The sequence below is a fragment of the Chroicocephalus ridibundus genome, chromosome 3, assembly GCF_963924245.1.
Source record: "Chroicocephalus ridibundus chromosome 3, bChrRid1.1, whole genome shotgun sequence".
Classification (NCBI taxonomy): Eukaryota; Metazoa; Chordata; class Aves; order Charadriiformes; family Laridae; genus Chroicocephalus; species Chroicocephalus ridibundus.
In genome coordinates this window covers 74080398-74101842 of record NC_086286.1, presented here as the reverse complement: position 1 = coordinate 74101842, position 21445 = coordinate 74080398, and the positions used below count along the sequence as shown (strand labels likewise).

General features: G+C 38.9%; 1 protein-coding gene across 14 annotated transcripts in view; it reads right to left on the bottom strand.

The window, feature by feature from the left end:
* The window catches only part of FAM184A (family with sequence similarity 184 member A), a 94283-nt gene that overhangs the window by 43619 nt on the left and 29219 nt on the right, over positions 1-21445 (bottom strand). For 13 of the 14 annotated variants that reach the window (XR_010070366.1, XR_010070365.1, XR_010070364.1 and 10 more), the window contains exons 2-5: positions 5980-6834; positions 4521-4656; positions 982-1163; positions 139-336 (exon numbers count right to left, since the gene is read on the bottom strand). Coding sequence is in view for 11 of the 14 variants with exons in the window: in XM_063329715.1 (XP_063185785.1) it covers positions 139-336; positions 982-1163; positions 4521-4656; positions 5980-6834 (1371 nt within the window). In the remaining 3 variants the exon portion in view is untranslated. Of the gene's footprint in view, positions 1-138; positions 337-981; positions 1164-4520; positions 4657-5979; positions 6835-9993; positions 10013-21445 lie in introns of those variants that run through there. The other variant, XM_063329706.1, reaches the window with a different exon arrangement.

The window sequence follows — 21445 nt, the reverse complement described above, 5'->3', positions numbered from 1 at the left end:
GTTTCTTCAAAGAGGCACAGCAGATCTGCAGGTAACTCCAAATAAGACTTCCATACAACAAAACCATGGAGTACGAGGTTCAAACTCTAACTTTTGCTTTTCGTAATATGTTTGATCGTTAAGAAGACACAAACCTACCATCTGCAGTTTTTTCTTATCCTTATTAGCATTACTGTGTGCAGCCTCAATTGCAGTATGGTGTTTCCATGCCAATTCTTCTAAGGTCTTAGAATGAGCCTCCTTTAACTGTGCAGCCTCTCCTTCCAATCTTGCTTGCAATTTTACCAGCTCCTTCTCATAATATTCGCGTTGTGTCTCCCTTGCTTCATTTACTTTCTATAAGAGACGGAGAAAAATACAATAATTTCTATTAAACAATAAAAAAATCTGAAGAGTAAGAGGAAAAAATACAAAAACATTACTGATGAAATACATCTACAGAAATTAACTTCCATGTAAAACAAATCTGGCAAACGCTGTGTGCTGACTAAATAATTCAATAACCAAAAAGGTAGTTTCAATATATCAATGCAAAGCATTATATCGATACTAAAACTTATTTTTTTTCTATTTAATCTGGGGAAATAGTAATGGAGTATCATGCCTACAGAAAATTTCAGGTCAGTATTTTCAAACATGTTCTGCACGTTTTCAAAGAATGGCTTTTTTAATTCTTTAATCATTTCACATTTCTCTGTACTGAGACACTTTACATACATCTACACACAGCATCTCCGTGAGGTCATAAGTTAAATGACATTGTTAAAAGATGTCCAAAGCAGTCTGAATTTCTAATCTGACTTCCCTCTACTCTCACTTTGCACTCTACATTAATCATTCTATGTTGCTTCATGAGATACACTTGGAACATACTACTGGTCCTAGCCCAGTCATATCAAACAAAAATTAAAATACAATCATATTTCCTTAGTATTCTAGGTCTTTTGTTTTTATTCAACTAAAGTCAATAAGCTGTTTAACCTTTTCCAAGGCCAGAATTTGCTGCCTTTGTCGCTCATCCAAACTCTGTGTTTTGCTTTGTAGTAAGTTTCTTTCCTCTTCCAGTTGTGATAGTTTTTCTTTTAATCTAGACTTCTCTGATTCCAAATCTCTGATTGTAACTTCTTGAGTCATTTGAGTAGCTTGAAGCATTCCAATGTGACCTAAAACCAAAACAGCTCTTTAAAACCTCACAGCATTGGTTTCATGTAATTTAAGTAAAAATTCATACTTCAGTGATTTCCAGAAGTACAACTCCAGTCGATGTTTTCATATGGATCTCCATTATCTTCACTGCAATGCTTACCTTCCCCTCCACTTCTCCCTTTTTTAGTTTTATTGTAAAATGTCCAACAACAGTAGAGCGCTTGGTGCTGGGGCTCCTTTAGTTTCAGTTTTCCTGCTTCAAAGTTGCATATTGACTCCAAGAGAAAGCAGAGGTAGGCAACAGTATGAACCCAGACAGTCTATCTTGAAAGTCTTACCCCACCTGAACCCGCACATTTTTACCCCACAATAAGCTACACAATAGAAAGCAGAATGTTGAAGTCTAATGGTAAAGATGTTACTGTTTTATCAAACTTGTAATTTAACCAGCATGATAGGTATAGCAGCTAAAGCTATGCAAAGCTTATGGAATTACACTTTGTTTATTTTGCTATAGGTATATGACTAAAAGATGTAGCAGAATTCATTCTCTCTGTAGTAAAGTATGATCTAAATCCTTGCAGGTTAAAGGCTTGCTTTTAATTTCTTTATATATATTTAAAAAAAAAAATCTACAAAGCTAGACATTACAATCATCTGTCCTTCACATCACCAGCGGAAAAGTGTTTATGACTTCAGAAATTTTTATCCTTGTTCTTCTTAATTTATATCTGCATTACTGAAAATGCTACCACTAGGTAACTGAATAAAGCAGTAAAACTCCTGTTATTCTGGGAAGGGCTTAGAAGGAGATAGAAGATTACTTTGGTAAAGAGGATGCACCTAGGTTTGTTCAATTGAACAACCGAGAAGATGCTCCTAAGTTTATTCAATTGCAAGACAAGAGAGAGGATGTTCTCCCATTATTTTAACATCTTTGTAAAAGCATCATGAAGTCACACCTAAGATGAAATATCATGTTGGAATGGATTCTTTTGATAGAAACACCGTATTATCCCCTTCATAAATTACATGACAGATATGTTTGAAACATGCCTTTTAAAAATTAGCATATGATAAATACAATAAATAAATAGACTTTCAAGGATCATGGAGAGATCCATAACAGTTTCACATAAAGAAGGCATCCAGATAAGAAAATACATTATTTACTCAGAATAAATTTTTTACTCGCAACTTCTGGGAGAGACCTTCCCCCCCCCTTTGTTATAAATTTCAAAAAATGATGGATTCGTTGATTTTTAATAACAGCATATTGCTTTTAAATTTAAGTTACTAAGACAGTGGACTGTGTGTCACTGTTTCTCACAAGACAAAACCACCAAGCCTCCCAATTCATTTCCATCTGCCCTTAAAATAAGACATGCCAAAAAGGAAACTGTTTTAGCCTTTGTTGTCTGTGAACATTGATGTGAAGAGAAGGGAAATTCCACATATAATGGAATTTGGCCATGAAAAATGCTTAAAATTAGTAGTATTTTTATCAAAAATGCACACTTTAGTTGTACTAAGCCCTGAAGAGTTCTAAGAAACATTTTGGCATTTTTGTTTGATAAAACTAAAAACTGAAGAGAAAAAAAAAGATAACGAGCATGCCTAACTTCTGTAACATTTCAAGAATTACCTTGTTTCAAGAGTTCATCCATTTAAGAAATGGTAAGAAACACCCAGATTTTAGAATGTAACAAGGAGAATGTAACAAGACTTTCAAGTTTGTCCCACTGTCATAAACCATTTCCAAACAGGCTGGTAATCAATTATATCACACAACAAAGGCTTGGTGGCACCACTATGAACAGTGCTCCTGGTTCTTATTGCATAGCAAGGTGCTGTAAAGCAAAGATGTACTATTGACAGTGCCACTAAGCTCAGCAATAGCATGGACACACTGCAATTTCTAGTAAAGCTAAAAAACCTAGTGCCAGAGAAGACCAGTGCTGGATTCACAGTCTAGCTGACTCATTGTCATCAGTAATAAGGAAAAATAGCCTGGATATTGTTTCTAGCAAATCTGGGTCTGGCTACTGAACCTCTCCCATGCTTCTGCCTAAGGAAAGAAACAGGAATGGTTAAAGAGTGTATGAGAGCAGGTTTATTTCCTCCAACAGTCTCAGATCATGATTATTTTTTTCTGTTAGTGCCTCACACATCATTCTTTGGAGGGTCAGATTCCCATTTGGGAGTCCATTCCTTTTAGCTATTTACAACCAGTAGGACCTTGTAGTCTTGGGTCCCAGCTGGCCTCTATATTGTTCAAACATATAGCCCAGGCTATTCCTAGCCCTTACCTTAGCTAGCTCATCTATGCCACTTGTCCTAGGCATGAAGCTCTCCTAGGCAGCAGACACACTCAGTCTGTCTTGTAGGAACTGCTTCATTATTTGAAGGACAGAAAGAAAGCCTTGATACAGACCACAGTCACATATGCAGTTTGAGGGCTAAGCCACATGTAGCCAGCTAATAGTAAGCTATTACAGTAATAGTAAATATAGTATTATATATAGTATATAAATAATAAACTATTACAGTATTAGCAAGTTAATGCTGTGAAGTATTTTCTGCCCCTAAGGCCAACTGGCACTGTCTGGCAACATCCCAGCCTTCAAAGCAAGGTGATCATATCCAAACTGACTTTTGGGAAGTGCCCCTGGGCTTGTGCTAACTTGTGTGGAAAATAATCAGGTATTTCCACGATTCACCTAGTTGAAAAAGGCCAAAGATAAGTTAGGGGCTTATTTTTAGCCTACAGTCCTACCTATAGTATAGTTAACCAAATTCAAGTACTTGGGCCCAGGCCCACACAATACCACTAAGAAGTTTACTAGAGAGACAATGACAGTAAGTTAAAATCCACATGCGTACAGCCAAATCTTAAAGCATTTTCTATGCCTTTCCATATACCAATGAGCACAGAGAAGTCAAGAAAACAGTTATAAAGAAAACGCTAACAGATTCATTAACCGATAAACTGCAAGTCTTCCGACAGCAGGTGTACTGCAGTCTCAGCAAAAAGACAAGGCAACTGAAAAAGGATGGAGGAACAGGAAGTATGTCTCAGATACACAGCAGCAGTATTCTGTACAAGTACAGTTAAGGCAAGAAATTCCAAGGCCTGGAAGATGCGTACATGTCATACAAAGAAGAACATCTGGACAAGTACGTACACAGAAAAAGAATCCTAAGTACAGTACAGGTGATATCAAAACAGTTAAAAACCAAAACTTGTCAGAAATATCTACCGACAGTGTTGAACGGTCTTTAGGCACTCTAACCTGCACAAGGTTAACAGAAAAAGGAAAGGCTAGAATAAATAGGTGAAGTTCATTTCCAGATTAAATTACTGACATACATACTGGCTTTGAGAACAAGGTCAGTGGCCTGCTGCTGTAAGCGCTCTCTAGCAGCTGCTAGCTCACTTTCCACTTCTTTGTGTTTGCTTAACAATGACATCTCCTCCTCCTTCACATCATCTAGCTGTTTCTGAAGAACCTAGAGGAAGAAAGGTATAATGCCTGTTATCATTATGTACAATCACGTTTAAGTTTAAATGAGCACTAGATTAAAAAGAACTGAAAAGACCCTTCAGCAAACAAGTTTCATTCATACAAAAGCTGAACTCTTGTGATATTACAGTCATATTCATTTTGTGTTATGTGTTTTTCCAAAAATATTGTTGACACACTACAAGATGCTGGATATATGGCATACAAGGATGCCTAAAAAATGTGACAATATTCAAAAGAGTATATGAAAAATAAAAACGTTAAGATGGTCTACAGAGTTTGGGGGCCAATTTGAGAAACCTGGTTTCTGGTATCTGAGAGTTCTTCACATTGAATAATACATTACATATTCACAGCAGTTTACAGTGTCCCGCATTGCAACTGTGAGTGTTTAGTACTGACACAAATTAATCTGCACATGGATATACATGAAATGAGAGCTAGACAATTAGTTAAACTTCTAGTATGTTTTAAGTCTCATGTACTGATTCACAACAGTATGTCTTAGGTAGCGTGATGATGATGTGTTATCAGCCATTCATGAAGGAAAAGGAAATCTTGTTCCATTTCAAAAGAAAAACTAGATTTCTCATCATTCCAGTCACTGGAATAGTAAAGGGATCATTTCTGAAACTAAAGCAGGAAGCAGAATTGGAGAAAACACTGGATGGGTCATGTAATGAAACAGACACCGGAAGTGGTGAGATTATGCCTTTGGCCACTTCATCCACGATGATAAGAGCAAGACCTGGCTTAAAAATCTACTGTGAATACTGTACTAGACTCTTGCTCTTTGGAACCAAGATGAACTCCTTTATTGCAGGAATGATTAATATACAGTGGGTTTCCTCTTTGCTGCAGCTTTCCAGACATCCACCTCCTTGGTGTAATCAACTGAAAGGCAAGAATTCTGCTTCATTAACTGAATAGAGTTGGAAAGGAACTTTTGGAAGGACACTTGGGAAACTGGAAAAAGGTATTCTGTATTTAACATCTGATAATGGTGGCAGTCTTCTTTCACTATACCCTGTAGTCTTTAAACCAAGAAGGAAGGACAGTCCAAAAGATGGGCTGGAATTAAGATTGTAAATGAGAAAAGCTCATGGCCCATCTCAGGTCTACCCAATGGTGCTGGGAAAATTAGACAAAATAATATAAATTTAAAAATTTAGAAGTAGATGATAAGTAAGAGTGACAGAAAATTAAGCTTACATGTTACAGTCACCTCAACCTACTAGCCTCATGGAAAGACAGCATAAATAGTAAAAGAAAATTCACAGTCTCGGGGACAGTATATCAGCAGTCTCACCTGAACATTGTTTTCTGCTGTACCAAGAGCCACCTGAAGTTTTTGGCATTTTTCCCGTAGACTGGCAGCTTCATCCTGGACCATTTGCAATTCAGTTTTAAGCTTTCCCAGGTTCTTTCGTAACATACTTTCCTGGTTTTGAAATTCTTTTCTTAGCTCCACTTCTTTTTCTTTGCAAGCATGCAGACTTTCTGCTGTAAAAAGCTGAGATCTTTTCAAAGAATCAAGTTCATGTTCATAGAAGGACTGTGCTTTGCTGAGTTTGCCTTCATAGTCCTCAATCAGTTTTTTTCTTTCGAGTCTTAACTCTTCAACTTTATTGTTCAAGTCTTCCAGCTCCATTCTATGCAACTCCTCTAGCTTTTCTTGTCCCTTGCTTAAAGTAGCATTCTGACTCTGCTGAGTCTTCAGAAGTTCTTGAATCTCAAGCCTGTGGGCAGCTCTCAAGTCTTCCAGAGCTGTACGCTTGTCCTTCTCATACTGCACTTGCAACTGTATGAAACTTCGTAGCCTTTCCTCAAATTTCTTTCTGATCTCTTCTACTTCTCTTGACATGGTCACTACGCGTTGGACATGCTGAGCTTCTGCACAAAGCTGCATATCTTCAACTCTATCCTTATAGGCTTCAAATTCTGTCAAGGCCTGATGTTTCATCTTTTTATGATCTTCCAGTGACTCTTCTAAAACCTGGATCTTTCTCTTGAGATCCATTTCTTCTGCAACTTTGCTTTTATACTGCAAGATCTTCTCTCTGGTCTCTGCAAGAATTTGTTGAATTTCTTCTTCATGAGCATCCTTAAGGGCTTGGATAGCAGCTTCATGTTCATCATTTTTAGTGTTCAAAGCATATATTACCTACAAACATGAAGTAATATTATATTAGAGAAAAGGCATTCTGGTTACCTGTTATACCATAAGAAAAAATACCTAGGCATTCTGAAAGTCACTTTGACAATCTGGTATGTTTTCAAGATACAAATAAGACACCAAATATTATAATGAATGTGACTACATAAACGCAGTATTAGTCATGACAATCTTATACCTCTTGTAGAATGTTTTTCCTATACTTTTTAACTTATAAGTTTCCTGATGAAATTTTTGCCTTTATACACATAATGGTGCTGCAAATACCACTGAGAAAAAAAAAAACCAACAAAAAACCCAAAACACTCAATGCATTGCAAAGCAAGACATTTATTTAAAAGAATTGAAAGCATAGCCTAAAAAGAAATTTGAACAGAGGTTTTCTATTGGAGAATAACACACACAGTATTCATTACAATATGAAATTAAATTGGAACAAAATCCAAATCTCAATTTCTTCCTTTCCAAATGCTAACTGTTTTTAAACATTTCATTTTAGAAACATCTAAAATGCCAACATTGGTTGTTCTGGTCTGTAGGCCTGATGGTTGCCCAGATACAGTTTCTGTTTTGACAGCTTATCTAGTAGGCATCTTGTGTACGTGGATCTCCTAAGGTCTGAGGTCCCTCACTACATAAGCTTGCCAACCTTCCAGCTCGTAAGTCATCTGAACAGAAAAGTAGCTGGCAGTGCAGCCTGGGGAGCCCAGGGAGGTAAGCAGCTCAAGAAGGCTGTGAAACCAGCAAAGTTGCCTAACTTTCACTGAAAGTTTTACAGTAACCAGATATATCCTATGGGATGTTTCAGTTCCTCCCCAATATAGTAGGTTGTTATTTTTATTTGAAATAATAAACATACACCATTCTCTTACCTGTGCCAAAAAAAAAAAGGCAGGCTTTAGATTAAAAAAAAAAAAGGAAAAAATGAAAAGACAATAAAGAAAAAAAAGTTCTGATACAGTATCAGATGGAAAGAAAAAACAAAAACAGACTCACTTATCTTCATATTATAGCAAGGAAATAACTTTTAAAAAAATCACAAAAAACAATTCAATCCCATTTTTATAACATCTGTACACATTATTTAGTGAAAGAGGGGGAAAAAAATATAGCTCTCCCATGATTTTGGAAACCATTCTTAATGCTGATAATATCTTTGCAGGCAGCAGGTAGACTTCTGGCTTTCTTAATCCCTAGAAAATATAGGTTTTCCTATTGCAAAAGAGCTGCATGGTTCAGAGACTCAGAAAACTCCTCCAATACATTGCAATAAAATGACAACAAAACTACATGCAATTCCATTAGAAGAATCACAACTATTACTGCAATGCCCTTCACCCCTGGTTTCAACCTTTTATATTCTCATTGTCTTCGGCAATGCCAACAGTAAATCCTGACCACAAAGCTTTCACCACTCTCCTGTCACCAACATACAGTCTCAGCTATTGGATCCCAAAGGTTAGTTTCCCTGTCATTTAAATGGTCTCCAGTGCTCAATTCCTTTGTTCATACTTTCATACTTTGAAAACTGAGGTTTTTAATTAATTGTTTTTAAAATGTATATGCAGTATTTTGTATGAAGATGCCTTAGCTTTGGTTAAAGAAGCTAGACAATGTAGTTGAAAAGGTATTATGAAAAAAATAAATCACACTTATGATCAGGTTATTATAATAAGTATTTGCAGAACACTAGGTCAAATCCCATGCTCGAAACAGCCCTTGACTGCTGTCTTTGTGCATAGAAGTGCCATAATGTTGTTCTTCACTTCAGGCTGTGTTCCAGTCAGAGGTTATGCAGCACTATAATCTACAGAAAGTATAAAACATATAGTATTTTCAAGGGTATTATGATTTTACAATGGGACCCTCACTGAAAATTACAAGTGAAAAATAAGCCTGTACGCAATACTGGATTCAGAAGGTATCTTTACATTCTCATCATCCACTTACTCCATACAAAAAGCACCAAACATCTACAAATTCAATAAGCACCATTCTTTCCCTAAATGAAAGACACGGCTGTCTTATGGAAAATGTTAAAATAAAGTAAAATGCATGCAGCTGAGTGTTGTATCATAGCATATGTTCTTCAGCAGCCTGAATTCCAGCTCTATGAAATACCTCTATTATAAAACTCAGTATTTTTAGAGTAATGGAATAGCTATATCAGATTTTGTCTTTGAAAACTTGATGCACTGTATTAGCACAGGAACACAGAAAAAAAAAGTCTGTACAAAAGCAACCTAACAGCATTACAATGAAATGAAAGCAGAAACTGAAATACATTATAACAAATTAACACATTCAAAGTTCTAGACAAAATAAATAGTTCTTGCTCAAGTAATTTTCTGAAAATTGAAGGGCAGTAAGGTTGCAAAAATTGGAGGTGGGCAGATAAAAAGAGTTTTGCACTCTCTATTTTTATATCAGAGGATGAGCCATTTCCTAAGCATGCTTGCAAATGCTTATAAAAATACTAGTAGCTTTTTTCAGTACAACTGCATATTACTAAAAACATAAACCGCTAATTTGAGTAATTAATTTTTTTTTCTGGCTCTACTGTAAATGCATCATACACATTGCAGTTCTTATCAGGTGACAGAAAAAAACCCTAAATTGTGCTTTACTGTATTTTCAGTTAGCATATCATTCCAGAGGTACAGACAGAACCATACTCTCTCCAAGAATACTGAGATTGCCAGAAAAAGGACTTAATACTTTTTATACAAAACAGTAACATAATTATTAATAAGAATCTACTGAAATACTATGTGCCTTGGTTTGAAGAACTACAACAGAGTAAGTTAGTCACAATAACAGTAACAACCTTTTTTTAATGCCAATAATTGAGTATTGGAGGTTTTACTTATATTTTATTGGTAAGGTTAAAGTCTCTTGCTGCATTAGATTTGCTGTCTTGAACTACATGCAATACAAACAACAATTCAACACTATGTTCAACACTGTTTGTGGCTGAAAGACGAAAGTTTTACTATTTGGCTGAGAAATACTTTTGACTCCAAACCAGATGTTATGGTTTGGAGAGTTGACCAGCTCTTACATGGTCAGCTGCACTTTGGTCGTCCACTCCTGCCAGCAATTTAGTCACAACGGAATGCTTTTCTAATTAAAAACTGTGTAATTCACCTTAATACTAGTATTTGGTGACAAATATATTTTCTGTGCTGCAAAATATCTCCAAAGACGTGTGTTGTTCATTCTCTCTAATTTTACATGGAAACATGGAACTGATACCTACAAGAAAAAACACATGACTACACATCTTACACAAACATCAAACTTAGGACTCTGGTAAACCTTCATTTTAGACTTACCATGTGGGTCCCTGGGTCAGAGCACTATATTCAGACCAGTTCAGGTGAAGCGTCTTGTTCCCAGTGCTGCTGGGGTGCTGCTGCCAGCGATCACTGGTGCTGTCTGTACCCACCAGTCTGAAACACCAGAGCCTCCAGAGCCATCCCAAGCCTGTGTCAGTGATGCACACCTATTTAATGAATTACACTCCCGCAGTGCCAACATGGAATTGCATGTGCATAAACTGTTAATGATTTGGAACACACAGACCAATGAGCCTGACCTAGCCTTGCTATCTGTGGGTAGATAAGAACCGAAAACACAGGAAAAGCAAGATATACTGAGAAACAGTAACAGGGGTGTTCTAGAGACAAGTCACACCCCACAGATACAGTGGGATTCAAACAGAAAAGTTTTGTCTACAATATCGACAAGAAACATCTAAAAACTTCCAGGCATTATTATGAACTAATTTTATGTAGAAATGTATCTACTGCAGTCCAGAATGGTCATACTTTTTGTTGTAATGGGTATTGCATTCATTTTCCCCACTTTTCTTCCTGTTCACCAAATAATGACAAATAGTGAGAAGTATGTTATATTTAAGCGTTTAAAATTTATGTGTTATGATCAACGAGAGGTCAATTTAAGACAAAATAAATAAAATAACCAATTTAAAACCCAGAAAAAGTTTGGTTTTACTAGACAAATTTCTGCTCCTTAGTACATTATAAATATGTAGCAATACACGAAAGTACCTCAAAGTTATTTAAAAGTCTTTCAGAAAAGCTGTCCACCATCATAGAGTACATTCTTACAAATGCATTACTACATACAGAGCAGACAGCTAATTATAACATAACATTTTAGTCTTTCTCATGCATTGTTAGCCAGACATTGAACACAAGATAAGCAATCAAGATTTTTTCGTATAATAGTCTTTGAAGTTGCATTTTTTAATAGGACCTTTTTTTTTTCTTCCTTAAATTTAAGGGGCAACTCTGCTCAGAGCATTTAATGGGGAAAATCTAAGTTATTGCTAAATATGAAACCCCACTTTAAAAACCTATAGAAGGTATACCAAAAAATTCCCAGCCCCAAAACCTATGTACACCCATCTCTCTTTTTTTTTTTAATTAAAAAAAAAAAAATCTCTTTAACTAGAAAGACCTTTCGTTCCCTTATGGAAAATACTGCAAATGCAGATGCTTTGTCAATCCAGTCCTTTGTGTTGCTGGCAACACAACAGAAACAGGCCTAGAACTTAAGGCCAGGATTGCTTAGACATCACAGAAAAGGTGGAAGGCAGGCACTTGTTCTTCAGCCATCTGGTTCACTGCAAGCCTTCTTAAATGCTTGGGCCAGTGCACCAGTACTGCTGCATGGGGTTATTTCTCTCTAGATGCAGGACCCTAAATTTGCCTTTGTTGAACTTTGCTAGGTTCCTCTCTGCCCAACACTCTATCCTGTCTGGGTCTTGCTGTATGGTGGCACAGCCTTCTGGTATGTCAGCCACTCTTCCCAGTTTTGTATCATCAGCAAGCTTGCTGATGGTACACTCCATCCCCTCATCCAGGTCATTGATGAATATGTTGAACAAGACTGGGCCCAGTACTGAACCCTGGGGAACACCGCTAGTTACAGGCCGCCAACTAGACTCTGCGTCGCTGATCACAACCCTCTGAGCTCTGCCATGCAGCCAGTTCGCAATTCATCTCACTGTCCACTCATCTAACCCACAATTCCTAAGCTTTCCTATGAGGATGTTATGGGAGACAATATCAAAAGCCTTGCTGAAGTCAAGGTAGACAACATCCACTGCTCTCCCCTCATCCACCCAGCCAGTCATTCCATCATAGAAGGCTATCAGATTGGTCAAGCATTATTTCTCCTTGATGAATCCATGTTGACCACTCATGATAACCTTCTTTTCCTCTACATGCTTAGAAGCGACATCCGGGATGAGCTGTTCCACCACCCTTCCAGGGATGGAGGTGAAGCTGACTGGCCTGTAGTTTCCTAGGTCCCCTTTCTTGCCCTTTTTGAAGACTAGCATGACATTAGCTTTCCTCCAGTCCTCTGCTGTTCTCCATGACTTTTCAAAGATGATGGAGAGCAGCTTCGTGATAACATCTGTCAGCTCCCTCAGCAACTCGTGGGTGCATCCCATCACGGCTCATGGATTTCTGGGTGCCCGGTTTGCCTAAATGATCTCTAACCCATTCCTCCTCAATCAAGGGAGAGTCCTTCTTACTCCAGGCTCACTCTCTGACCTCCAGGGTCTGGGATTCCTGAGGGCTGGCGTTAGCAGTAAATACTGAAGCAAAGAAGCATTCAGTAACTCTGCCTTCTCTGCATCTTCTGTCACCAGGGCACCTACCTCATTCAGCAGTGACCCCACATTTTCCCCTAGTCTTCCTTTTACTACAGATGTACTTGAAGTAGCCCATCTTATTGTCCTTGACATCCCTTGCCAGGTTTAATTCCAAGTGGACCCTAGCCTTCCTCATTGCATGCCTGCATACTCTGACAACGTTCCTGTATTCCTCCCAAGTGACCAGTCCCTTTTCCCACATTCTGTAAACTTCCTTCTTCCATATGAGTTTTTCCAGAAGCTCCTTGCTCATGCATGCAGGTTTCCTGTTTCCTTTTCCTGATTTCTTGCTCCTAGGGATGCACCGATCTTGAGCTTGGAGGAAGCGGTGCTTAAATATTAACCAGCTCTTGCACCCCACTTCCTTCCAGAGCCTTAGCCCATGGGATTCCTTCAAGTAGGTCTTTGAAGAGGCCAAAGTAGGCTTTCCTAAAGTTCAGGGTTGCAATTCTACTTTTTGCCCTGCTTCTTCCACACAGGATCCTGAAGTCCACCATCTCATGGTCACTACAGACAAGGCTACCTCCAACATTCACAAGAGGTCCAGCAGCTTACCTCTCTTCATTGGTTCCTCTACCACCTGTGTCAAAAAATTATCATCACTGCTCTGCAGAAACCTCCTGGACTATGCGTGCCTGGCTGTGTTGCCTTTCCAGCAAATGTCAGGGTAGTTGAAGTCTCCCATGAGAACCAGCGCCTGAAATCGTGAGGCTATTTCCATCTGTCTAGAAGGCCTCATGGACTTCCTCTTCCTGATCCAGTGGTCTGTAGTAAACACTCACACAGCGTCTGCCATATTAGCCTGCTCCTTAATTCTTACCCATAAGCTCTCAACACGTTCTTCATCCATGCCTAGACAGAGCTCAATACACTCCAGCCGCTCTCCCATGTAAAGAGTAACTCTACCACCATGCCCCACTGGCCTGTCTTTCCTAAAAAGTACATAGCCATCCATAACAGCATTCCAGTCATGTGAGCTATCCCACCATGTCTCTGCATTTGCAATGAGATCATGGAGCTGCAACTGCACACGGATCTCTAGTTCTTCCTGTTATTCCCCACACTGGGTGTGTTGGTGTACAGGCATTTCAGAGAGGTAGTTGAGCACATAGGTTTCACTGGAGGGGAGCAAGAGGATCCACCACAGCCATACACACCCTTGAGGTAGCTGGCCTTCTGGATCTCATCTTGAGAGTCAGCTAAGAAACATTTGTCACTGCCCTGGCTGGCCTTGCTTATTCCCCGGTTGGATAGGTCGGCTCAAGCATTGCCACCTTGGACCCCACCCTCCAATGGCACCAGTCACATAGCCAGGAGTTGATATGCATTATCCATCCATTTCTGGCTGCTCCCTTTCCTCTAACTGATAAAATGGAGACAAAGATGACTTGGGCACCAATTTTTTTCACTTGCATCCCAGGGCTTTATAGTCTTCCTTAATTCTGCCCAGGTTCTGGCTTGTGGTGTCATTCATGCCCACATGAAAGAGTAACAGTGGGTAGTAGTCCATGCTCTTACCAAGTTCAAACTAAGAATTTGTTTGTTTTTTGTTTGGGTTGGGTTTTTGAGGTTATAGGAGCAAAACTATAAAGGAAGCAAAGAAAGTAGCACAATCACTTGCTCAAATCACACCACTTGGCAGTTCAAGTGTGTTCCCAAAGCTCAGCCTGAGATGAATCTAGGACAAGTTTGCACTGGCCCTCTGGGATACTTTCCAGTAACCTACAGGTATTTATCATATAATGAAAAACATTTATAATTCCTACCTACCTCTCAGTGTTTACACAATATTGGTTGTTAGTTTTGTCATTTCACACCAACAACTTGAAGGTGTGACATATTAGCTATTATAGGAACAACACCTATACAGGTTCACAGAAGGGCTGAGGTTGGAAGGCCCCTCTGGAGGTCATCTAAGCCAACTTCCCTGCTTAAAGCAGGGTCAGCCACAACAGACTATGCTGGGCCATGCTCAAGTGGGTTGTCAATATCTCCAAGGAAGGAAACTCCCCAACCTCTCTGGGCAACCTGTTCTGGTATTTGACCATCCTCACAACAAAAGAAGTATTTTCTTACGTTTAAATGAAATTTCTTGGGTTTAGTATGTGCCTATTGCCTTGTCTTTTCATGAGGCATCACTAAGAACATGCCCGCTCAGTCTTCTTTACTCCTTACCATCTGGTATACACACATATTCATAAGATCCCCCTGAGCCTTCTCTTCCGCAGGCTAAACAGTTACAGCTCTCTGCCTCTCTTAGTACGACAGATGGTCCAGTCCTTTCATCATCTTAGTGGCCTTTTGCTGGACTTGCTCCAGTATGTCCATATCTCTCTTGTGCTGGGGAACCCAGCACTGGACCAAGCACTCTGGGTGAGTTTCACCTGTGCCATGTGAGAGGGGCAGGATCATCTGTTTTGATCTGCTGGCAACTCTTTCTAATGCAGTCCAGTATGCCCCATTGGTCTTCTTTGCCACAAAGGAACATTGCTGGCTCATGTTCAACTTGTCTATCAGGACCCCAGGTCCTTTTCTGCAAAGCTGCTTTCCAGCCAGTTGATCCCAGATGCAGGACTTTGCAAGAGGTTCCTGTCAGTGCATTTCTCCAGCCTGTCCAGCTCTGAATAGCAGCAAACCCATCTGTTTTATCAACCACTTGTCCCAGTTTTGTATTGTCCACAAACTTCCTGGATGCACATGCTGTCTCATCACTCAGGTCACTAACAAAGGCCTTAAACAGTACTGTCCTCAGTATCAGCCTCTAGGGTACACCATTAGTGACTGGCCTCCAACTGGGTTTCATGCTGCTGACCACCACCCTTTAAGGCCACCAGTTCAGTCAGTTTTCAATTACCTTAATGTCTTCTTGTCTAGGATACACCTGGAGAAAACACACAGGCACATGACAAACAGCAGTGAAGGTGTACCTAATTTTAAATTTCCAAAAAAAAAAAAAAAAAAAAAGAGTCCCCACAAAAAGAGACAAGAGACTGAATACACTTTTTTCCCTAGTCTCTAGTCCATCTATCAAGATACTTAAAGTTTGTGCAGTTCGAGTTCCTTCTACCACAGGTTTTCTGAAACAGTCAAAAAAAAAAAAGAAAGATTGTGTGTACTTAAGTAGGAAAATTGTAGTATCTCCATTAGAGACCTACAGGAAAATTGATGCACTGGTAAAAGCATACAATTATATTGCTTTATCCTAAAACATCTCTTTTCCATTCCTCCCATTAAATACAGTAAGGGACTCCTCAACCCGAACACTTAGTTACCAGTCCAACATCTATATTTTCTTATTATGGTCATCCAGTTGGATCTAATCTTCTGGAGAGCTACTCTAGTGAATGTTCTTAAAAAGCCATCCTATGCAATTGTAATAAAGACTTCTACTATTGCTTCTGTTTGGTAACTGGAATACAGTATGTTTTTATTTTAAGAGTATTTAAATTGTAACTATTTGCTAGATTTGCCTCTTTTACAATACTTTATTGCACATTAAATGGGAGACTAACTCCTACTGTTCCAGCAATTAATCATATAAAAGAACACAGGTATATCTGTTCAGAATTTTTCACCTCCCACAAAAATTCCCCATACCTGATGGGTGAACCAAATAAGGATGTTCGTCAAGATCTCAAGTTTTGGGCATGAAGAGCTGTCCTAAGAAAAAAAATATCTAGTATGATAGTGAAAGAAGATTAAAGGAAAACCAAGCCGCCTTCTTTCTTCAGGATATGTAAAAAAATACTTTGAAAATTCAACAGTTGAGAAAAATAGTGGAATTCTTAAGTTGAGGAACACATGTAAATCACATATAAGTAGACTTGCAAGAAAAAAAAATAATTATGAGCATTTGTGTGCAACTTCACATTAAATAGTTAGCTCAAGGCCAGAGGCCTTGATGTAGGTACAGGTCTGTATTATGCACATGTCAGTGTATATATATTCAGTCTCTCAAGCAAACATGCCTAGTTCTGACTACTGCCGTAGAAATCTCCATTTTTAGATGAAAAAGGAAATTTAAAAATTGAGCTAAGTTGGTGGTGTATTGCAAAATACACCATTATCTAAGAGAAAATTTAAGAATGATATGAGTAACCCATATACAAAAAACACAGATAGAATACTGAGAAGTTATTGAGGCACAATTTAAGGCTATTTGATGTACAACACAGCTTCCGATACTCCAGTTTTAATTCCATAGAATTATAAACAATGTCTTAGCTTGTTAAGCGACAGTACAGAACAAACTGCAGACTAAAACATTTAGCAGTGGACAACAAATTTGCTGAAGTTTTCAAATACTTTTTTCAAAGTTCAGTTTTAAATTTAGCTAACAAATAGCATTTATGTTATTTGGGGTTTCTGTTTCTTTTTTAATAATAGCACTCTTAAAAAACAGTAAGCACAAGTATCTTCAGCAATTAATGCGCTTCTCCCATAACATAGTCAGAAAAGGTTCTAATATAAAGAGAACAGATTTGATACCGAGCTTTTTGTTCTGCTTTTAGTAGACTCTCTCCCCGTTCTAATCTATACTTAAAGAGAACGTCCATGGCTTTCTACCTGTAGTTTAAGGGTTAGGAAGACTGCGCATAATAGTTTCCAAAACACCAACTCTTTCATGAAAGTGAAAAGGTTATTTATCATAAAAAGCATTAAAAATTAACAAGATCAACTGAGCTATGTGCATTTCAAAAATGTCTCCTTTTACAGACAAAAACTTAAATAACTGCTTGCACTTGTTGGTTTGCCATAGCCTTTTCATTAAATTCCTAATATATCTCCTATATTTTGGGCAGTCTTCAATCACAGAGCCAGGCTATAAAATGCACTAGAACTCAGGGCAGAGTTTCCAACTAATTCATTGAAGTGCCATTAAAATGGAACATTAGTGATATGCATGTATCATAATAAAGAAGAAACATATCCCCCCAGCCCTGAACACAAACATTCAAAAAAGAAGCAAAAGCAGTAATGGACTGATTACTGAAGTATTAAGTAAACATAATTCCCCCTGCACTTACAGGAATTAATTACTGTCTGCTCCGTTACCAAAAAAAAACCACCAAAACCCAAACCAAAACCACCAAACCCACCAAACCGAGAACCAATACAAACTAAAGAAACCTGATTATCTGAGTTTCTCAGACCACGTAAAAAAAAGTTTAGTTTTCAATGCTTTGTGAACATCTGCAAGAAAAGCAATACAAGCTGCCTTACAAGGCTTTTAAGCTATATTACATAGAAGATTCATGTCTGGTAATAGTATGCTGTACCTCAGAAAGCAAGATATGAAATGAGCTGTTAATACTGAAGCTCTCTAACCCATATCCTATACATGTTGAGAAATGAAATTTGCATTGTAAGTTCAGCTTCCACCCTGTCCCAGCTGCCTGAGAACTGACAAAAAATACCTCAAAATAAGCTATGTCATCTGTACTACATAGTTTCTGTTTGAAAGCAACGTAGTTCTCTTTAGAAAACAATCATAAGGCATGTATAGACTGAGCTGAAGGTGTAACGGCCACAAAATTCATCTGTTTCAACATCTGATACATCCTACTAGGACTCTCAGACTCTAGGTAACGCCCATTTATAAAGGCAAACACAAGTGCATAAGAAAAGGCCAGCTATGCATCATACCTCCTGAGTTGTCATGCAATAAATCAGTGACTTGAATTAGAAAGTCAAATTAATCAAATTACTTCAAGCATGCTTATTTTCACAGAGATTGAAAATTCCACTGTGATAAGAGATAGACTGGCAAGACTAGTCCTTCATAGCTCTCTAATGAACAGAATTAGCTTATATATTCATTCTGCATACAACTTGAATCAACCATTTCCTCCTGTTACAGACTGGTTTAGCATATACTTGCAACTGCAACTCAATGCCCTTGTGCTGGAGAGGTGTGGCAGTATTGCCACTAACACACAATCAAAAACCCTTTTCAGTTCTGGGATATTAACTTCTACAAATCAGGTTATGTCAGAAACATCCACTGCAAATCTGTAGCGCAGTTAGCTTTGGGCATTTTCCCAAGACAGTTAAATCTTGAGAAGCATACTGAAGCAGGAGGGAAGGAAGGGGAAAAAAAGGAGGAAGGGGTAAAAAAAAAAAAAGTTTTAGTGACAGATGTACAAATTCCCTAATTTGCCTCCTGGTGAGAAAGAATCCTATTTAACCTCTAACCATCTATCTAGAATATAGTTGACACACTGCTATATGATTAGACCTTAAATTGCTACAAGGAACCCAGGACAGTCCAAAGGGCTACTCCAAGTTGTGTTTTAGTCTCCAAGCTGCATTTTCTTACAGATTTATTTCTTGAATATTTGCATATTTGATTTGAGCCTTTCGGCTATAGAGATCCCTAGAGAAATTTGAGGTAGTATATTTGTATTGCAACTGTTTGTGAGTTGCAATAGACTCTGTGGAAAAAATGCACTGGAAAATTCTCAGAGCAAAGCAACTGAATTTGCATTGAAGAGGTAAGAGTAGTTTGCCCTTGACAAAGCAAGCAAACAAACAACATAGCAAAAATCTTCACTCTGCAAGAATCATTCCATATACAAATAAATTAATTTTCTCTCAGCAGAGTGATATTAAGTTCAAAGCTTCCCAAAACAAAAAGTAGCAACACATAAGTGGAGAAACGGTAAAAAAGGTGGTCATCTTACAGACCTCTATCACTGTTTTTGTGTAATCATCAAAATAAGTGTTTTTAAGTAGTATATAATTTCAAGATGCAATTTCCTCTTCTTTTCAGAACTATAAGGGCTTTTGAATCTACTACGCTTCAGGCAACATTCAGAAATAGAATACATCTCTTAATTTTATGACAAGATAACTGCGTTTCAAATTTTTAAAATTCTTAAAAGGTAAGAATGCAGTTATTTCAGAACAGAACTTAACCAGGTATAAAGCCTGAATGAAATTATCAAGTTTTGTGCTGTATATTCCCTAAATCAGCGTTAGGAAAACAGACTTGAACTCCTTCTTTAGAACCTTGACAATATGAATAAAGTGCTGCTGCTCATTTAAATATTCTCAAACATTTCTTAATTTGCTAACTGACAGAACTCCCTGAAAAATACTAGTGCTTGTTTTTATTTCCACTTCTTTCAATATATTCATTAATAATAATTCATTAATATTCATTAATGACCTAGATGAGGGGACAGAGTGTATGCTCAGCAAGTTTGCTGATGATACCAAGCTGGGAGGGGTGGCCGACACTCTAGAGGGCCATGCTGCCATCCAGCGTGACCCGGACAGGCTGGAGAGCTGGGCAGAGAAGAACCTAATGAGGTTCAACAAAAGCAAGTGTAGGGTCCTGCAGCTGGGAAGGAAGAATGCTAAGCACCAGTATAGGTTAGGGGCGGACATGCTGGGAAGCAGCTCTGAGGAGAAGGACCTGGGGGTCCTAGTAGACAGCAAATTATCCATGAGCCAGCAGTGTGCCCTTGTCGCCAAGAAGGCCAATGGCATCCTGGGCTGCATAGGGAAGACTGTGACCAGTAGGTCGAGGGAGGTCATTCTCCCCCTCTACTCTGCACTGGTGAGGCCACAACTGGAATACTGTGTCCAGTTTTGGGCTCCCCAGTTCAAGAGGGACAGGGAACTACTGGAGCGAGTCCAGTGCAGGGCAACCAAGATGATTATGGGACTGGAGCGTCTCCCTTATGAGGAAAGGCTGAAAGAGCTGGGACTCTTTAGCCTGGAGAAGAGAAGGTTGAGGGGGGACCTGATTAATGTTTACAAGTATCTAAAGGGTGGGTTTAAGGAGGACGGAGCCAGGCTCTTTTCAATGGTTCCCAGTGACAGGACAAGGGGCAACGGGCACAAGATAGAACATAGGAAGTTCCGTTCAAATACACGGAAAAACTTCTTTACGGTGAGGGTGACAGAGCACTGGAACAGGCTGCCCAGGGAGGTTGTGGAGTCCCCTTCTCTGGAGCTTTCCAAGACCTGCCCGGATGCAGCCCTGAGGGGGATGTGCTTTAGGCAATCCTGCTCTAGCAGGGGAGTTGGACTAGAGGTCCCTTCCAACCCTGAAGATTCCGTGATTCTTTGTCTTTTTGTCAGGCTTTTGGGAAGCCACAACGAAATGGCATGGCACACATTTTCAGACAAATAATTCACTGCACTTACCTTCACAGTGTTCACTGTAATCAATGTTACAGCTAACCACATTGACTACATAAAAGGATTGGGCAATTGTAGTTATATAAATTGGGCCTCTAAAGAGATCTTGCTGGTAGGGACATGTACTGGTTTGCATAAGAGGAAGCAAAACTTATTTGTTCTTGACATCAATGCCAGAGACGCTGAAACGTCGAGGCGGCCCCACCTTCAGTGCCACGGAGAGCGGCAGACGCGCATCGACTGACGAGCCCCACAGGTTCAGCACCACGGAGAGCGGCACGGGGCAAGAGAGAAAGCCAACACCGTCCGAACGGTGCCAGACCAGGCTCCGCTCCACAACTCTTCCAAGAAAAGCAGGTACCTCCTCAGACTTCACTGTATTCTTTGATAAAATCAGTTCTTGGAGATCAGCTTGAGGCTAGTCTCAATTCTTTGACAAACTCGTGGGTTTTATACTTCCCAGATGAGATAATTTTCTTGATTTCTTCCTGTACACTTAAACAAATTCTTCCCTTTTCTATAAGACCACCTTTTCTATACAGGTCTCCAATAAGATTTTCTTTAAGGGGCCACATTTACCATAATATCATATAGGCACATACAGAAGCATATATATTTTACAGTGAGAGGACATGATAGTTCTGTCTCCACTGTGCCAACCTAACAGTTTTCTGTAAGCAGGAGATTTAGTTTCCCTCAGGAATAGGGAACATAGGCCCATAAGAAAAAAAAAAGTTTAAATTGCCATGTCTATTACAG